The sequence below is a fragment of the Colletes latitarsis genome, chromosome 8, assembly GCF_051014445.1.
Source record: "Colletes latitarsis isolate SP2378_abdomen chromosome 8, iyColLati1, whole genome shotgun sequence".
Taxonomy (NCBI): domain Eukaryota; kingdom Metazoa; phylum Arthropoda; class Insecta; order Hymenoptera; family Colletidae; genus Colletes; species Colletes latitarsis.
This window is the reverse complement of record NC_135141.1, coordinates 32,155,594-32,171,988: the sequence shown is the minus strand read 5'-3', so window position 1 is coordinate 32,171,988 and position 16,395 is coordinate 32,155,594. Positions and strand designations below refer to the sequence as shown.

Below are 16,395 nucleotides of genomic sequence, written 5' to 3'. Positions count from 1 at the left end.
CAGAATACTTAATGACCCGAAGAACTTGGACAAAAGAGCCATTCAAACTTTAAATCGTTAGCAATTCATATTCGAGAAGGAAAATATGAAAAGTCAGAGGTTCGCACAATTTTGAACCATTGTAAGAAAATGTATTACTTCGTTCGTACCATAGTAATGATAATAATACACTTTGTTATATCAAACTTGAAAACATTAAGGAATTAGAATTGTGTAAAAGAAGAAATTATTAATGAAAGGTATGCGTTTGTATTAGGTACGGCTACCTAACCTATGTGTATGTTCTGTTGTTAACCTAACCTTGACTTATATTAGTTAGAGCTAATCGTTACTACGGTTGCCATAATGAAATCATCCCTTAAGTTCAGTATAGACTTTGTATAGATAAATTGAGTAAAAATGATCGATAGTATTGAAAGTTATTTTTCTTCATTAGCATTTTAAGATAACATTCTACCACCAGAGTACCGACAACCTATGCACTTTAGCTTCGAATGCAGGAATTACGATGAACCTTTCCGACGCGTGAAGCCATATTATTATTCATCGATAACTCAAGCTTGTATTTTTATGATATTTAGTGCTCCTTTCGTTTTAAATCTTCAACCACTGAGAGAAATACGAAGTATACGCAAATATGATAAATGCATTTCTTTCTTTCAAGTTCTGTTCATACTTTGACGAAGTAGAGTTGAGGTTAGGTTTAGATAACAATCCAACAAATCAAGATAAAATTTTAATTGAATAAATAAGACGCGTGCAAAAGATTCGATGGGTTTCATTTAAAGTACACGTCAAAATTTTCCAGAAAAATTCAAGATGTCTTATGACCACCTCTAAAATTCTTGTGGGGGAGATTTGAACCTGGAGCAAAAATTCAGTCGTAGATGAAACGCTAATTCCGGCATTTTGTTGTTGGTTTACAGCCAGAAGAGGCAGCAACAGCAGTACAGCCACCAGCAACAGCATCAGCATCAACACCAGCACCAGCACCAGCACCAGCATCAACATGCCTCGTGGCATAGGACCACTTTAGCATCCTGACCACGGTGACCATGACCCTGACCGCAAACCCAATAGTCTCTCTGTCCTCTGCGAGGAGAAAGGATTGCTGGCGAAGAAACCTATCGACGCGACTCCTTTTGCGGTTTCGTCTCGAAAAGATCTCTGGAAGACCCATCGAGACGATGGAAACAATGAAAGAGCCTCCGGACGACGGAGACTGGTGTCCCCCAACACATTCAACCATCCACTACGAGGCAATCTCGCCGTGATTCTGTTCGTCGAAGCTCTTCCGCTTTGATCATCTTCGTTGCACGGGTTTCCCCGTGCTCGCGAGAGAGATCCACCCCTCCCGTGCTCGTGATTTTCTTTGCTAGAGAGTTTCGATCGTGAGACCCGTTTGCAGGGGACCTTTTTGTGGCGTCGCCTCCCATGCTCGCCACCAGAGGGGTCGAGCTCTCGCAAGCGCTCGACCGACTCCTCGGTCGCGAGCATATGGGAGGCCACATTTTTATCCGCGCGATCGTTTTCATAGACTTTCAGCAAGCGTTGTAATTTCCTGCGACAGAATTTCATTTGCGAGCCCCTTTTGTACCGAAAGAACGAACTTGCCGCTTAGCATATTTTCACTAGGCTCGTTGCCATTACGTACCGTCACCCCGAGGGAAAAGAACAACCTGGCCGCGCTAATTACAGATGCACGGTCATTGTTAGCGGAGGGTACGCAATAGTTGAAAATACGCTATCATTAGAACAGAGTTATAGAGATAATGATACGCTGTTAAAAAGATGCGCTGAATGAAAATTAAGAATATATTTTACTGGGTAATCGGAAAAGTAAATTAAATATTAACACGTTGGGTAGCGCGCCAGTTCCCGTGTTCAAGAGTGTCATTGATTATCTTTTCAAATTCGATTTACTTATTGGTTTTGGCGTTAGTAGGATCTAACGAGTGGCTCTGCGCGCCCAAATAAATTATCGTTTTACAGCATTTTCAAAGACTGTAACTTTATTTAATAGTTTACAATTATTAGGGTTCGTTCGGTGGAAACGTTTCGCCTGTGACCACTATGGCAGTCAACGTGTTAAGTTTTGTGTTAGATTTAACACATTGGCGATCAAAATATTCTTCAAACGTGCAATTTAAAATAACTTACAGTAGCCAAATAAGTAAGTATCTATCGTATGACCATAAAATGGTACAAATTTTTACGCCGACCATCGGTCTTCTACGGGGGGTCCTTTGTATCTGACTGGTGGAAGCATCCAGGGCAAAGTTGCAATAAAGAAGAAAAAAAAACGCCGCGATGAGACGATGATTTTCATATCACGCCCCTATTGAACGTTTGGGAATTTAATTGTTCGATTTCTACTGAAAAATTTACTTTCGAATTGTCGTACCGATTCTACCAGGTCAATCCGTATGGTTATTACAAATGTCCGTCGAAAAAAACAGAAACTAAATTTACTTCAATCCAACCAGTGATGTGTCTTTTTCAAGCTCTTATAACGTTACTCTGGTTCTGATGCAACAAGTTTGAACTTTATTTTTGTTTCAAGCTTATTACCCCATTAAACACTTTCCTGGACTGCAAAACAGACAATAGCAGCTTGAATTAAGAAGCAGAAATAACGATACAGATAACTTTCCAATTATACTCCTTTTCATTTAATTGATATGTAAATGCATGAAAAGATTTATACAAGTATACAACGTGCATAAATTTCTTTAAACATTGATACGCAAACAGGCCCTAAATTTACTCTTTAGCTACTCTTGATTAAGCCTTCCTCTAACCACTGTTTCACAGTTACACTGACCGGTGTATTTCTTGGGATCACTATCTTTTATCATAGAAAAGACTGCTGGAGCCGGTATAATAATATTGTTATTTCAATGTTTCCAAATAGTCATTATGTATAGAATTATTTATTATTTAACATTTTATACGAGATTTCAATACTATGCATGAAGTTTCTATCTCAGAGAAATAACCAGCGAGGGAACATTTCACCTGCATAAAGTTGAAATGTTTTGCCGTTCGCTATAAACCAACGTTAACCGATATAAGCTTAATTTAATATTACCTACGCACGCCCCCCCATAGAAATGTAATACGAGGTGTAGACGCAATCGTGGGAACTTTAATATTTCTATTTCTATTTATTATTCCTAGAGTTTGGATTCTCGAATCCTCGAAATCTAGAATTTTTTTTTTTTTTTTCGATTTTTTGTTTACCCCTTCCTAACCTAAAAAGGAATGACCAATGAACTTATGGACTGATCTGGCATTGGATCGACACGATGTTTCGATTCCCATAGACTGTATTGATATCTTGTACTATTTCCATCGCGAAAAGGTAGACAAAATGTCGCGACTTGAAAGAAATCTGATTTCGAGGCTCGATCTCTATTCTCGTAAAGTGGCAAGACGATGGCGTCTGACTCACTCGTTCCTTTAGAAGAAGTAGAACAATCCAGCGTAGCGAGTAGCAGAAGTTATTTACCCCGCAAAGAGATAGAATGTTAAGATTCTGGTAGAGATAGGAGTGTGAATCAAGAGCGGAATGTAAATAAGACACACGTGTTTATCCTGCTGTGTAAAGTGCAATGTATCATAAATGGATGTAATTTCATAGAATACCGATGCAACGTGTACGATACGCGCACGTTGGTAAACCGCATAATGGTGTGCGTTATCTTCGTACACGCGGTACGATCGTTACGTTTTAAATGATTTCTGTTCGTTCACACGATCCTTTATTTAATATAACTTACACGTTACGCGTAGAGTCGAAGAATGTTTACCCCCGTGATTTTGGTTATTAAATGTGTAATTAGATTTTCTTAACAATCTCTATCAATTATCTTCGTATAATAATTCTTGTCCGTGAATGTTGTTTCTTTTATTTTTCTCGTCGATACGTAGAGCAGAATTAATTTTATTGTGCGTGGCAAGGAATGTTTCTAACGAAATAGTTCTCGTATCCTGCAAATCTTGTTTGGACGATTCAATTAAGTTTTAACATTATTGTTACTCGACCGTTGTAATGACACGGTCTGTTCGTATTATAATCATTTTGCAAGCGCGGTAAACGATAAAGCACACGACACGTGTAAGCGACGAAACGTGCAATAACTTCTAACCTCAATAAGGCGAAGCTCCTCTCACGGTCCAATCGGGATAGACATCGATGCGATACGAGCAAAATATCTATATCCTACGTCTAAGTCGAGTTTACATGCGAAATGTGCAATTTTGTAATCGTACTGCCGTTCATGCAGATCAGCAACACATGTTGTTAAGTTCTAATTAATTATTCGCGCGTGAAAAGTGTTACGAACGATCTTAGATCGCAGAGTAGAGCGAACGTTGAACAAACCGTTTTGACGTTCGTTCCACAAAATAATTATTTAAATTTGTAAGGCAATACATAAAAACAGTATCATTTCGAAACTGTCGTGCTTCGAAATCGATAGAACCCGGAGTCTTCGTATCGTTGGTCACGAAGGACTTAATATAGCCGCGGCTAATTAGGTCAAATCAATTTTTTATAGCCTACATCCGTTGAGGTTTAAGTTGTACCGTGAACCCGTTTATTACACTGTTCTTGATTATAATTTATTCAAACGCATATTAAAAGTTATCAAACGAGGACTGTGACGATTACGTAATTAATTACAGATGACACAAGAGGTAGCAACGTCGATTATTGAGACTATAAAAGAGAAAAAAAATACATCGTCCCATTAATTAAATAAATTCAGTAGCGCGAAGGAAATTGATAATAACAGTAACGTTACTTCCCGCCAAATTATCGAAGATATCGAAACTAAATTATAGACGAATTACTCGAGTTATTTATTTATTTATTGATTTATTTTTATTCGTAGAGTTAAATCTTACGGCCGACTATCAACTTGAAAGAGTTAGGTTGCAAGAATAGTTTTGAATATTTAAACGAAAACGTGGCAAGGTCGATTTAGGCCCGTTTAAAGAATTGATCGAAGAACATATCATAAGTGCCACTTTGTAAATAATTATCATTTAATGTCACCGTGGCAGTTCTATAATAACTTTTTAACGAAGCCTCCATCAACAAATTGGTATTCTTGATTTTCGTCTTATTTTGGCTTTTAGAATCCCCCATTAAAATTTTTCCCGGGGGTGACCGAACACCCTGTATAGTATCTACGAACACGAACACTTTTACACAAATAACAGGTTCTTAATAAGGAAGAGTTATCTTTATTTATGAAAAATTAAAGGCAGGTCGAATATACTATTTTTCCGATAACGATAATTTGAGACTTGTACTTGTAAACTCGACTCCGACAAGCAAGATTAAGGTTAACCCTTTCGGTGCTGAATATACTTTTCACGAACGTGTGTTACGCGAGCGATGTGTTTCGAAATCTATGATGCACTCAGCGCTGAATACTGTTTTCTACATATAATAATGGTTTCCAATGGTTACTGTGGCACTATCGACGAAAACGAACATTAAAGCTTTCGTTAACCTTCTGTTGCACGAAAGAATTAATTAATATTCAGTTCAAACAATATCTGTTTCAATGTCTCTTACAATATAGACAGAAAAAGAAGTTGAAATAACAAACAAAGTAATCTTGGATTCGCTATGGAAGCAGACTATTTCACTCTAGAAATAGTTGCTTAGACTTAACCTCATAATAAACTGGACACTAAAGATGGCGTCATAAACAAGTGTTTCGAAACTCGAGCGATCTTTTTGCAAGACACCCATTCTGTTTAGATTCTTTTAGTCGTTCGAAGTCGCCCCTGCTTCAGAGAGGAGCAAAATTTTGCTCGAACAACAGATAACAAACGAAACCAAGTTATAGGAATTTATTCGTGACGAATATTCGATCGGAGGGTAGCATTTTTATTTGTTTATTCTATAATTTACATTCGAAATTGTATTTAATTTCTGCGTTCTACCCTTTTGGTTGAAAAGCACGCTACAAGCATCCTCCAAAAATCAATCGGACGGGTAAAGTTTACCACGCCCGTGGCGCTGACAGCGGGCAATTCTGAAACTCGTCTAAACGCGTTTATAGGATTCGAAGCACGTAGTTCATTGGTCTTATAAAAGTGTTCACAGTGCCGAAAGGATTAAGATACTTTCTATGCCACGACCATGTATCGAAAGAAGAAAGGAAGTATGACTATGCGCGTCCGAAACGACGAAAATAGGTGCTATTCGATAGTTAAAGAGAAGCGAAAAAGTATTTCGGAGAACAAAAAGCACGAGACAAACGTATAGGTAGATCTTTTAGGTAGAGAAAATATTTTACATATTGTATACATAGGGCACACAAGCGTACCGTATAATAAGATATGCACGATTAAGTGTACCTATGACAATTAACATCCAAATAGCATTTCTCGGTAATTGCCACTCGTTTGCGAATAAAAGTTGTCTAATGATCGTGCATTTTTCAGTTTATCGCTGAGAATGTACGTCGAGTAGTAATGATAATCACCTTGGAGTGAAATGTTGATAATTAAACATATTTCGATAGAGTATAACACAGTTTTGAAAATTGCTCGGAGCTGTAATTTTCTATTACGTTAACCTAGATAAGATTGAATTTTAAATACTATTTCGCCACAGATAATTTAAATATCACAACCGGATATAAAAACGGAACAAGAATATGTGTATTTACTAAATCTTTTTGGAAGAACGTCAGGCACGAGTTGGTTAAACGAATTTTATTACAGGTTGAAACGAATTCGGTGATTTGCCTGGGTAAAAGGAATGCTAAAGTTATAATTATCGCGTCCCGCTTTCTTGCTACCATAATATATTACGATGACGTTGATTATTTAACTTTGTCGCCGGATATTTATAATATAAATCGATTACGAAATCGCTTTCACTTTCCTCGTGCTCGACGAAGTACAGAAAACATTAAATATATTTAACACTTTGACTGCCATGCCACTCATATGTGGGTGACAGGATTTACCATTATGATAGTAGAAAAATTAATTCTCAAGTAAGGATGTTGAGGGAAATAAATTTGAATAGTATTTGTGAATTTTAATAAGGTTACGACAATAAGTACTGAAACAAAGTTTAGGTTATGGTAGCTTACAATGGTCTAAAATCAGAATTTTAATCTTGCAGAAGGGAAATAAAGGAATTTATGAATTTTAACAAGGCTACGAAAATCATTGCTGAAACAAATTTTAGGTTATGGTAGCTTACAATGGTTGAAAATCAGAATTTTAATCTTGCAGAAGGGAAATAAAGGAATTTGTGAATTTTAACAAGGCTACGAAAATCATTGCTGAAACAACTTTTAGGTTATGGTAGCTTACAACGATGTAAAATCAGATTTTTAATCTTGCAGAATATTATAGAATTTTCATCTGGCAGTGGACAGTGTTAAAGGTGAATTTTCAAAGCAGCGTTATACCGATCGTCCAAATATTATAATAAATTACGTATCATCGGTAGCTCGATATCGAATCGTCGAAACGATTTAGAAGGAAATATATGATATTGGCGTGACATAAAAACTACGTATGAATTAATATTTATTAGCTGTTCCTTGCGTCAGATGTTATTACTTCATTCGGGCACGTTCGCTATAAATTCGCAAATGCCGAGTTGACAAGCACCGAGAAAGTCGATCGTTATCAAAGAGAATTCGAATTGCTCGGCTGCGACGAGAATGGCAGGAGACCTCCGACATTTATGTATACGAGACGAGGTTTCATAACGGAATTGTATACTATTAACGCGCGTATCCAAAATAGATGATGCATTCGATGTCCGAATATACGTTCCCGATTAGCAGTTAACAGGTTGCCGGTGTATCAATGCTGTTCCCTAGCGAATCATACTTTCCATAATTTATGGATGAGAAAAATGCCCTGTGTCACGCAAAGTCAGACGGACGTGTTAAATAATTCAGTACGTTGCGAGCGTTACATTCTTAACGAGTCCAGAAGGAATGTACTCGATAAACTGCACAACTTCAATTACCACGACGATGGAAAATATTTATATTTCTTCCCGAAAGTAATTTCTTCTCTTCAACGCTGCGTACGTTTGCTTTCGATACCTAGAGAAAGATACTGGTACCTATTACTATTTAATATTGTATTATTTATTAGAGAGAATATTCTGCTTCTAATATTTATCGTCCTTCCACGAAAAGAAGGCACAGAGTGTTTACATCCCTACTCTTGCTGCAGTCCGCTGATTGGCTGTTACCGATCTTCGTCACCGTTTTCAACCAATACCTGCGAGTCAGCTGACTGCAACAAGAGTGAGGATGTAAACACGCTGTGCCTTCTTCTCGCGGAAGGACGATACTTGTTTGCTTTTGAAACGAAAAAAAGAAAAATTGCTTTACAATATAACCTATCGAAAAACCATATTGTTTGATCCAAAGACGCCATCTATCTTAAAAAAAATTAACTGAGCTCTTCAGCCATAAGAATACTATGTAAATGGCTCAGGGAATAATGTTTCTTACAACATGGACGAACCTTTCTCTTAAGTTCGAACAACTTCTTCGCAGATTTGTGTAAAAGTTTTTCGGGCGCTCGTTGTGCTACCAGAAAATCCTTGGAAAAATGTCTTGGATAGTTTTACTCGAACAATTATTCTTAAGAAGCATTTAGATAGAGACTGAGAAGAGACTGCTCGACATCGTGTTCACTGCGATCTTGGTTCACAATATTAATTATCATCACTACCCTCACTACCACGTGACACGTGGAATGTATAGATTTGTACTTGTTTGTTTATTTATTGTTAGGTAGCAAACATAAAAAAAAAAAGAAGGAGAAACCACGAATGAAAGATTCGCGGTGGAGGGAGCCAACTTTTAGATCAACCTTGACTGTTTAGCCTTTAGATTTTATTAGCTACATAAGAACGACTAAAACATTATTTTGTTGATATATATTGTACGACATTATTGATTATAAATCATAAATAATCTGTAAATATATGAGACCAACGCAACTTCGAATCTTTTTCCAAGATCCATCCACACAATCCTTATTAGTTGGTACTTGAAAAAAAAAAAAATGTAATTATTTATTAACGGTCTCGTCATAATTACAAGTTATTATTATTTAAAAACAGTAACGTTAACTTTCGTATATTTGTGGCTCACTCGTTTATTAAAACTCATTTATTAATATAAATTCTTACTATTTTACATTGCTTGCTTTTCATTCGAAATTACCTGCGTAAAGTAAATTGAATACAAATGAATATACGAAAAAGTTCCGAAAGATTATAAAAAAGATATTCTTATTTTGCTTTTGTTAACACGTTGGCTGCCACTTCAAACTCACAACATTTTTAGATAGTACGTATTAGTTATTGGGCATTCGTCGAGTTTGAAATTCCCGCCGCAAGGGAAAGTTACCGCGAGATCGATCATTGGTCCCCGCAAGTTGTTTTTAGTTTTAATATAAAACGAACGATTTATTTTTAAACGCGCCACAAATATCTACCAGCGCGGACATACGATTTAACAAAGCCATTCGAATGTAACAGAAACAATAGAAAAGCAAAAAAAAAAAAGATCCGAGTAACGAGTTTAGCGTTGCATTGTACGAGCGGCCATTTTGTTGGAAACACGCGCGCGCGACTGGCCGCAAACAAAAAATAGTCCCAGCGCTAGTATGCCGTGAGGTTCGTAGAATTTTTCTCCCGCGATAGCGTTTCACGTCGGTTTTCGTGCACAGCTTGTGTCATAACCTTCGATCAGGTTTCGCGAGGACTGATATCGTGCTGATAGTACGCAAAAGGCGTCGCTGTCAAAGGAACGTGCAAACGCGTTTGATTGGTCGAAACAAAAAAATCCGCGAAGATGCAGCCTGCATGAAATGCCACATAATGCGGCAGAAATACAATAGTGTGCGCGACGATTGGCCCGTGTTCCGTCGTGACGTTGTTCCTGGCAAAAAATACGATTTTAGTGGCATTCGAATCGTGGATTTCCGTGACACGTACGGTACCAATAAATCAGAGTAAGCACATCAACGTACTGTAATGCATGACGCACAGGACACATTCATCCACACATAAACGTACACTTCAAAGTGATAGAGGTCACTAGCCTTACGCACCACGGGGTCGTGTTCTCGTTTTACCTCGGTGCCGTGAAAAACTTCTTTCGAGCAATATTACATACCATTTCGATCGGATTGTTTCCGTGACTGTCAGCCATAATGAGAAAATAAGACTCTTTTTAGAACGAAAGAGAGAAAGAGAACGAGAGAAAGAAAGGGAGACAACAGAGTTGATTGACACGTCCCTGTGGTCTTCTAAACTCTTACAGTGCGTAGTATTTTCTCTACCGTGGATTAAATTTCTTTGCTTCGGTATCGTTTATCCGCGTTTAATCTCGCCGGGCTGCGTTAACGTTTCGTTCCTACGGTTTGTCGTTTCACTGTCCGTAATCGAATTGTCAAAGAGAGAATAAGTGAGGTTATGAACGTGTCGGCCAATAATGTTAAACTTTGATGGTGTCATTGAGTAACTAGTTAGTCAAACAAATATCACGGTTTGTTCGAAAGTACATTTGACATCGTGCTACAAAGTGCATCCGTTATTGTAAAGTGAAAACGTGTAATCGAAGGTAATTTGAAATCTGTAAAATGCAGTTGCCTTAACCTTTTGTCATATACTTTCATTGATCGATGAATCACAATAAAGATCGTATACGAATTTATTGCGATTTTTTTTAGCATGAATTTAGATATTTTAAATACAATGCTTTAATTCTTAGTCTATACGAATCTTAAGAATTTGTATTCCTGCAAATAGAAATGGTGACACAGATGTTGAGACATCATTTACGCAGAAAATTATTTCGTTAAAAACGACTGATCAATTTTAATAAATGTTAAAACGTATCGCATAATTCGTTTAATGTAAATGTTTATATAATTTTAACTACCAAGTAACCGTGAAACGTACAGATATTTACGAAATTTATATTAACATAAAAGATTATGAAGTTGACAATATATATATTGAAAAGTCGTTTTTACATACACTCGTACTAGATTGTTTTCTGTAACGTAATATAATTCTAACCTCAAAATTATAGGTAAATCTGATTTTTCGCGATCGCTTTTATCGACCATCTGTCGATAATAGTTATGCATAAAGAAATTATTAGAAATATTACTTATAACAGCGTGATATTCGTAATAATAATTTATTGTATTTCTTTTGCAGGACAAGAATGAAACCTACCAATGAAGTATGTTGAGACATACTTGCACGATAATATGATAATACTAAGTGCAAAGTATTTAGTAGAATCCTCATTCTGGAAAATGTTTGTACGTGCTGAAATATTACAACCGCATCTCTGAGATAAATCGACAGAACAATGGCAGAAAGTGAGTTAGAGAACAATGATTTTAAGAAAATAGTGGACATGAAAGAAACTATAAACGATACAACTACATCCACAAATGTAATGGAAGATGTTGAGAAGCAAGCGAAAAGTATTTCTAGTAAAAATATTTCAGAGGAAGATGATTCCTGTGAGAAAGACTTTGAAATAATTAATGTTATCGATGTTAAAAAGCAGAAAAAAGAGACGCGTCTTGAAGATTCAAAAACGCCCGAAAAAGTCGCATCTGAAAATGAACAACATCCGGAGGCTTGTCCGGAAGAAGAAGTAACATCGGACGCAAAGCAGGAAGAAATAGACGACAAAACTGAAAAATCTAAACAAATTGACAATTCAGTTGCGAAAGCTAAAGATCCACACGATGAAACTTACGTTCTACAAGAAGAAGAGACACTGAACGAATTATTGAAAGTGGTGCACGGGAATCTAAGTTCGAACAATGCTTGCGAGTCTGATGCGGAGAACAAAGATTCGAAAAAAGAAGATAACACCAACGACGAGGAAACTAAGGAGAAAGTTGAGGAGAAATCGGAAAATGAAAATATTGCAAAGGACGTTACGGGCTTCGAGACGAATGTTCCTGCGGAGGATGAAACTATAAAACTGAAAATAGATTCCGAAACAAAGCATTCTGTAGAGACGGTAGAACATATGGAAGTTGGAATAGTAGGACCACCTACGACTGTCAGTGAGCTCATAAATGAAGAATTGAGGGCAGAGTCTGCCTTGTCGACTAATCAAAAAGTTCAGGATCACGTTGCGGAGTGGGTTCAAAATTCTGCTAAAGCCGAAGAGCTAGTTGTAGAAGAGGATGAAGAGGAAGAGACTCCTATTCGTGACATTCAACATGAAACGAAAAATCTTAGGGAAAAGAGGACCAGAAAGAAGAAAAGTAACGACGTTCTTGCCTTACCAACTAGGAAATCTCAAAGAATTGTTAGCAACATCATCAAAAAGAGTATTAAATGGTAAGTAGAGTTTTGTAGCTTTTTAGACTAACCTTTGCTTACATTTCTAAATTTAAGAACTTCTCATTATCTAAAAACATAGCGTGGAATTATGCATGTAGTTTCTTTTTTTTCAACTGAGAAGAGAAAAGGAAAGGTATACGAACGTCAGTTATCTTGACGCTCGTCTTAAGACTTCGGTCTTATACATAAGTTGGGAATTATACATTAATTGAAACAAATAAGTGGAATACCTAAACACAATGCTTCAGAATTACACACCTATGTGTACATAACTTAATTCGATAATAAAAGTTAGCTTTTGTAGGATTTTATTTAATTGCCCCTAATACAGCATTGTTCTATTCTTTGGTAATACTGAATACTTAAAGTAATGCATAGGAAATTAATTTTCTTTCCGTGTTATTATTACTACGTACTAATACAAACAACAAAAAGTTTACATTGCTTAGCTACTTATGAAATTAATACATCACATTGGATTCCATATTATTGCTGACTTATTATATTCGAAATCCATATAAATCGCGAACTGCGATGTAAAAATAATAAGAACACTTTAAAATTGAACAAATAAATAAAAACATTGAGTCTACGTGAACATTCAACGTTATACAAACATTATCGTTTATCTTTTCAAGCCTAGATCATCCTAACAGAATAAGTGAATGTAAGTGGTCAGTATTATCGTTTAGGATAAAAATTGCATGGGAAACAAATAGGAAAGTAAGGAACTTTCGAAAGCATCGGTGTTTCCTTGTCATAGTTACAGATGTTCATTATTCTTACGAGTCTCCTTTATCGAGTCTCAGCTCTAGTTCGAGCGACATTTCAACTAGGGAATTTCTCGATTCGCGGGATTATTCCTCCGTCGAAACGGAAAACACGTTACGCGCGCGTTTCGAAACGAATGCACGTAACGAAGAGTTGAGACACCGTGTGCAGAGAATCGTCTTTGTAACGAGGTTGCGGTCGTTCGCTGGCACGTTCTCCGCGCGGAGAACGGCCGCTCACTCGGCAACGACGAATTCGATCGGTGAAATCTTGGAGGCGTCGATCTAGTTACTTTTTTCGTTTCGATCGCCCGATTCTAACCAAGATTGGCGTTATCGGCCGATAAAGTCGGGGATAAGAGGAGCACCGACGAGCGCGCAAACGCGCTCTAACGACGTGGAATCAGGGAAGTGGGAGAAGAAGGAAAAAAACGGGGAGAGAAATATTGACCGTGGAACGATAAGCAACGTGGTAGCGTCGATAACAGGATGACTATTTCTGCCGTCGTCTCCTTTCTTCCGCTTACCTGTTCCATGGAACAGAAGTACATACGTCTACGCCTATCATCTTTTGCCTTCGTTCTAGTTTATTTCTTTTTTTTTCCTTTAACAAATACGTGGCACGACTTATCTGCGAGATAATACCGATCGGTCGTCGAGCGTTTGGTATCGTTAACGGCAAGAAATACAAAAAGAGCGTACCAATCGAGTTTGGTCGTTAACTCCTTGACGCTTGGAATTGCACTTCCTCGAATTGATTGGTTACTCGGAAATCTTGTGCCCCGAACGTAAACCGTTTCTTCGCGTTTCGCTTAACCGGCAGACAAATTTTTTTTTTTTAGATATTACGTGTGTCTGTGCGCGTGCATGTACACTATTAAAAATTGTAGTAAATTCATTATACATTTTATTCGGATAGTTCGTGTATGGAAACATAACCTATAATAAAATTAAAATCGTCCGCGAGTTAGAAAACGAAATTAAGTACGAAAATAGTCGGTACAATCGTATTATCGTTTATAGTAAATGTTACATTTTTGTCCACAATTACGATCGATTTTTACGAAAACTTGGGTGGGTAAACAATCGAAAATATGAAATGTAAACTCTCGGGGATCTTGATATATCCCATGTTGTAATAAAAATTATTTTATTCGTTTATTTATTCTTGGTTTTCGTAGCCCAATAACATTTATGACCGTGTACCGTTACTTATTCCTCGAATAACCAAAATTAATATTGCTGGCATTAAAATTCCCCGGTGTTGATCTCCACCGTGAAAGGCACGGAGGGTTTATGGCGCAAATTATGCTTGGCTAATTCAGAAAAATCATACCTGTTCGTTCTGTCAGTTGGGGGGGGGGGATATAAGACTCTGAAAATTGAAATACTTTTCTCCATAAATTTATACATTATTCGTATTATTAAGCAAGTTGTAATAGTTGGACATGATATTATGATACTTGAAACGCGTTTTTAGGGATAGTGTGCATGTTAATTACAGAAAAAAATTCAATATAACAAAGTTCTTAAATTTGTAATTCACATTCTTTGAAGTGGGAGAAAATTATTTTACAAGGTTTTATATTGGGTTCTCATATAAACAGATCGATGCTTATTGGCAATTGGAAACCCAAAGCTATCAGAGAGTTAATTAATTGTCGTCTATTCTTGGCACTCATAAGCGGCTTTGGTTGTACCGTATGACCGTGATATTCATTTGTTTTTTAATAGTTTCTCTAAAAGAAACTACAAGTTTCCTAACCTAATTTTTACCAGTTATGTAATATTTAATTTTGACACGAGAGCGATAATATATTAAAATTCAATTTTTCTAATGAATCAATTGCTTCTCTAACAACGAATGAATTTGAAAATGGATAAAATCGACGTGAGCAAGACCCGTGCGATTTTCGCTGCAAGCGACCGTGTGCAGCGCCTCCACCGCATCTGCGTAGCAAAATGTGAATCGGTCCTTGGGTAAACACGAGCTTGACGCGCGCGATCTAGAAGGTTAAGTCTATTTCAGTGCGGAACACGGCGATACCCGAGGTACCGGGCTCCCGTCGTGTTCCCATAGACTCCGTCAAAACTACCATAATTATTGGTCGTCCTAATTCCATTAATTATTTAAAGCGGACGTTCGTTTATCCGCCGGTCGAAAGAACGCGCATCCGAGGTCTGGTCCCAGGCCAAGGCTGGTCTCACCCCGCTGCCCGGATGAAAGTGGAGCGGTCTGCGAGCGGGAGGGGCGTTAATCCCTGCGAACGGTACCATAGAAACGGTACCGGTGGGGTCGTTACGTGTGCCTGCAGAGACCGGCGTCGAGCAACCACTCCGGGGCTGCCCCGGTACCAGATACGCTCTCGTGTGCGTGCGTTCGTGCGTGGTTGCGTGCGTGCGTTCGTGCGTTCGAGCAAGAACCTACGATATAATCCATCCCAAGGCCCCCCTAAGAAAAGGGGAAGGTCTTCTTTGTCCCTCGGTCCCTCGGGCAAAGGACCGTAGCCAGATGTCGGCTGACGATCCTTGCGACTGCGTCGACACGCGCGTACTTCCTTATCGGTGTACGGCGGTGGTACCTATGCGACGACGTAGGCGTACGCACGCGTATGCGATCGTCGCGTCGCTGCACGCTCACGGGTATTGCATATCCTTCGTGGGTATTTTTGGTGACCGTGCGCGTACGCGCCTTGGTTCCTCGCTCTTCCTACACCCAGTCGGAGAAATATTCTTACGCTGTACAATTTTTACTTCAACGTGACTGCGATCTTCTTCTATAGGGGAAAGCATATTTGGAATACCCATTCATTTAAATCCTCAATCTATGATTTCAAATATTCCTACACTATACAATTTTTCATTTATCATGTAATTTTATAGGGAAGCATAGGATATTTGCAATATCAGTTCATGTAACCCCCTCAGTCTTCGATTTGAAATATTCATATGCAATTTTTACTTTATTATAGGTGTAATTTTCTTGTATAGGGAAAGTAGAGCATATTAGGAATACTAGTTCATTTAACCTCTTAATTTATGATGTAAAATATTCCTACACTACAATTTTTAATTTATCATAGGTTCAATTTTCTTGTACAGAGGACCGAACACCCTGTATAACCTAAAATTTGTATTCGTTGTTCGCGAATAAAATATAGTCTGTCGGCCATTGCTGGAGAAGTTTCGGGCGTGCTTGGTGGTACCAGGACGGTGATGGAG

The 16,395-nt window shown here is 37.8% G+C and overlaps 2 protein-coding genes across 5 annotated transcripts in view; both read left to right on the top strand.

Moving 5' to 3' along the window:
• Nucleotides 1–16,395, top strand: part of LOC143344929 (uncharacterized) — a 39,469-nt gene that overhangs the window by 21,734 nt on the left and 1,340 nt on the right. Inside the window, exons 2-3 of one of the 3 annotated variants that reach the window (XR_013080171.1) lie at nt 927–8,568; nt 8,633–9,013. Coding sequence is in view for 1 of the 3 variants with exons in the window: in XM_076771559.1 (XP_076627674.1) it covers nt 927–1,044 (118 nt within the window). In the remaining 2 variants the exon portion in view is untranslated. Of the gene's footprint in view, nt 1–926; nt 9,014–16,395 lie in introns of those variants that run through there. The other 2 variants (XR_013080172.1, XM_076771559.1) reach the window with 2 other exon arrangements.
• LOC143344931 (uncharacterized) overlaps nt 9,318–16,395 on the top strand; it is a 38,567-nt gene continuing 31,489 nt past the window's right edge. Inside the window, exons 1-2 of one of the 2 annotated variants that reach the window (XM_076771562.1) lie at nt 9,318–10,032; nt 11,249–12,400. In XM_076771562.1, the coding sequence (XP_076627677.1) occupies nt 11,406–12,400 (995 nt within the window). In that variant the 5' untranslated portion in view covers nt 9,318–10,032; nt 11,249–11,405. Of the gene's footprint in view, nt 10,644–11,248; nt 12,401–16,395 lie in introns of both variants that reach the window. The other variant, XM_076771561.1, reaches the window with a different exon arrangement.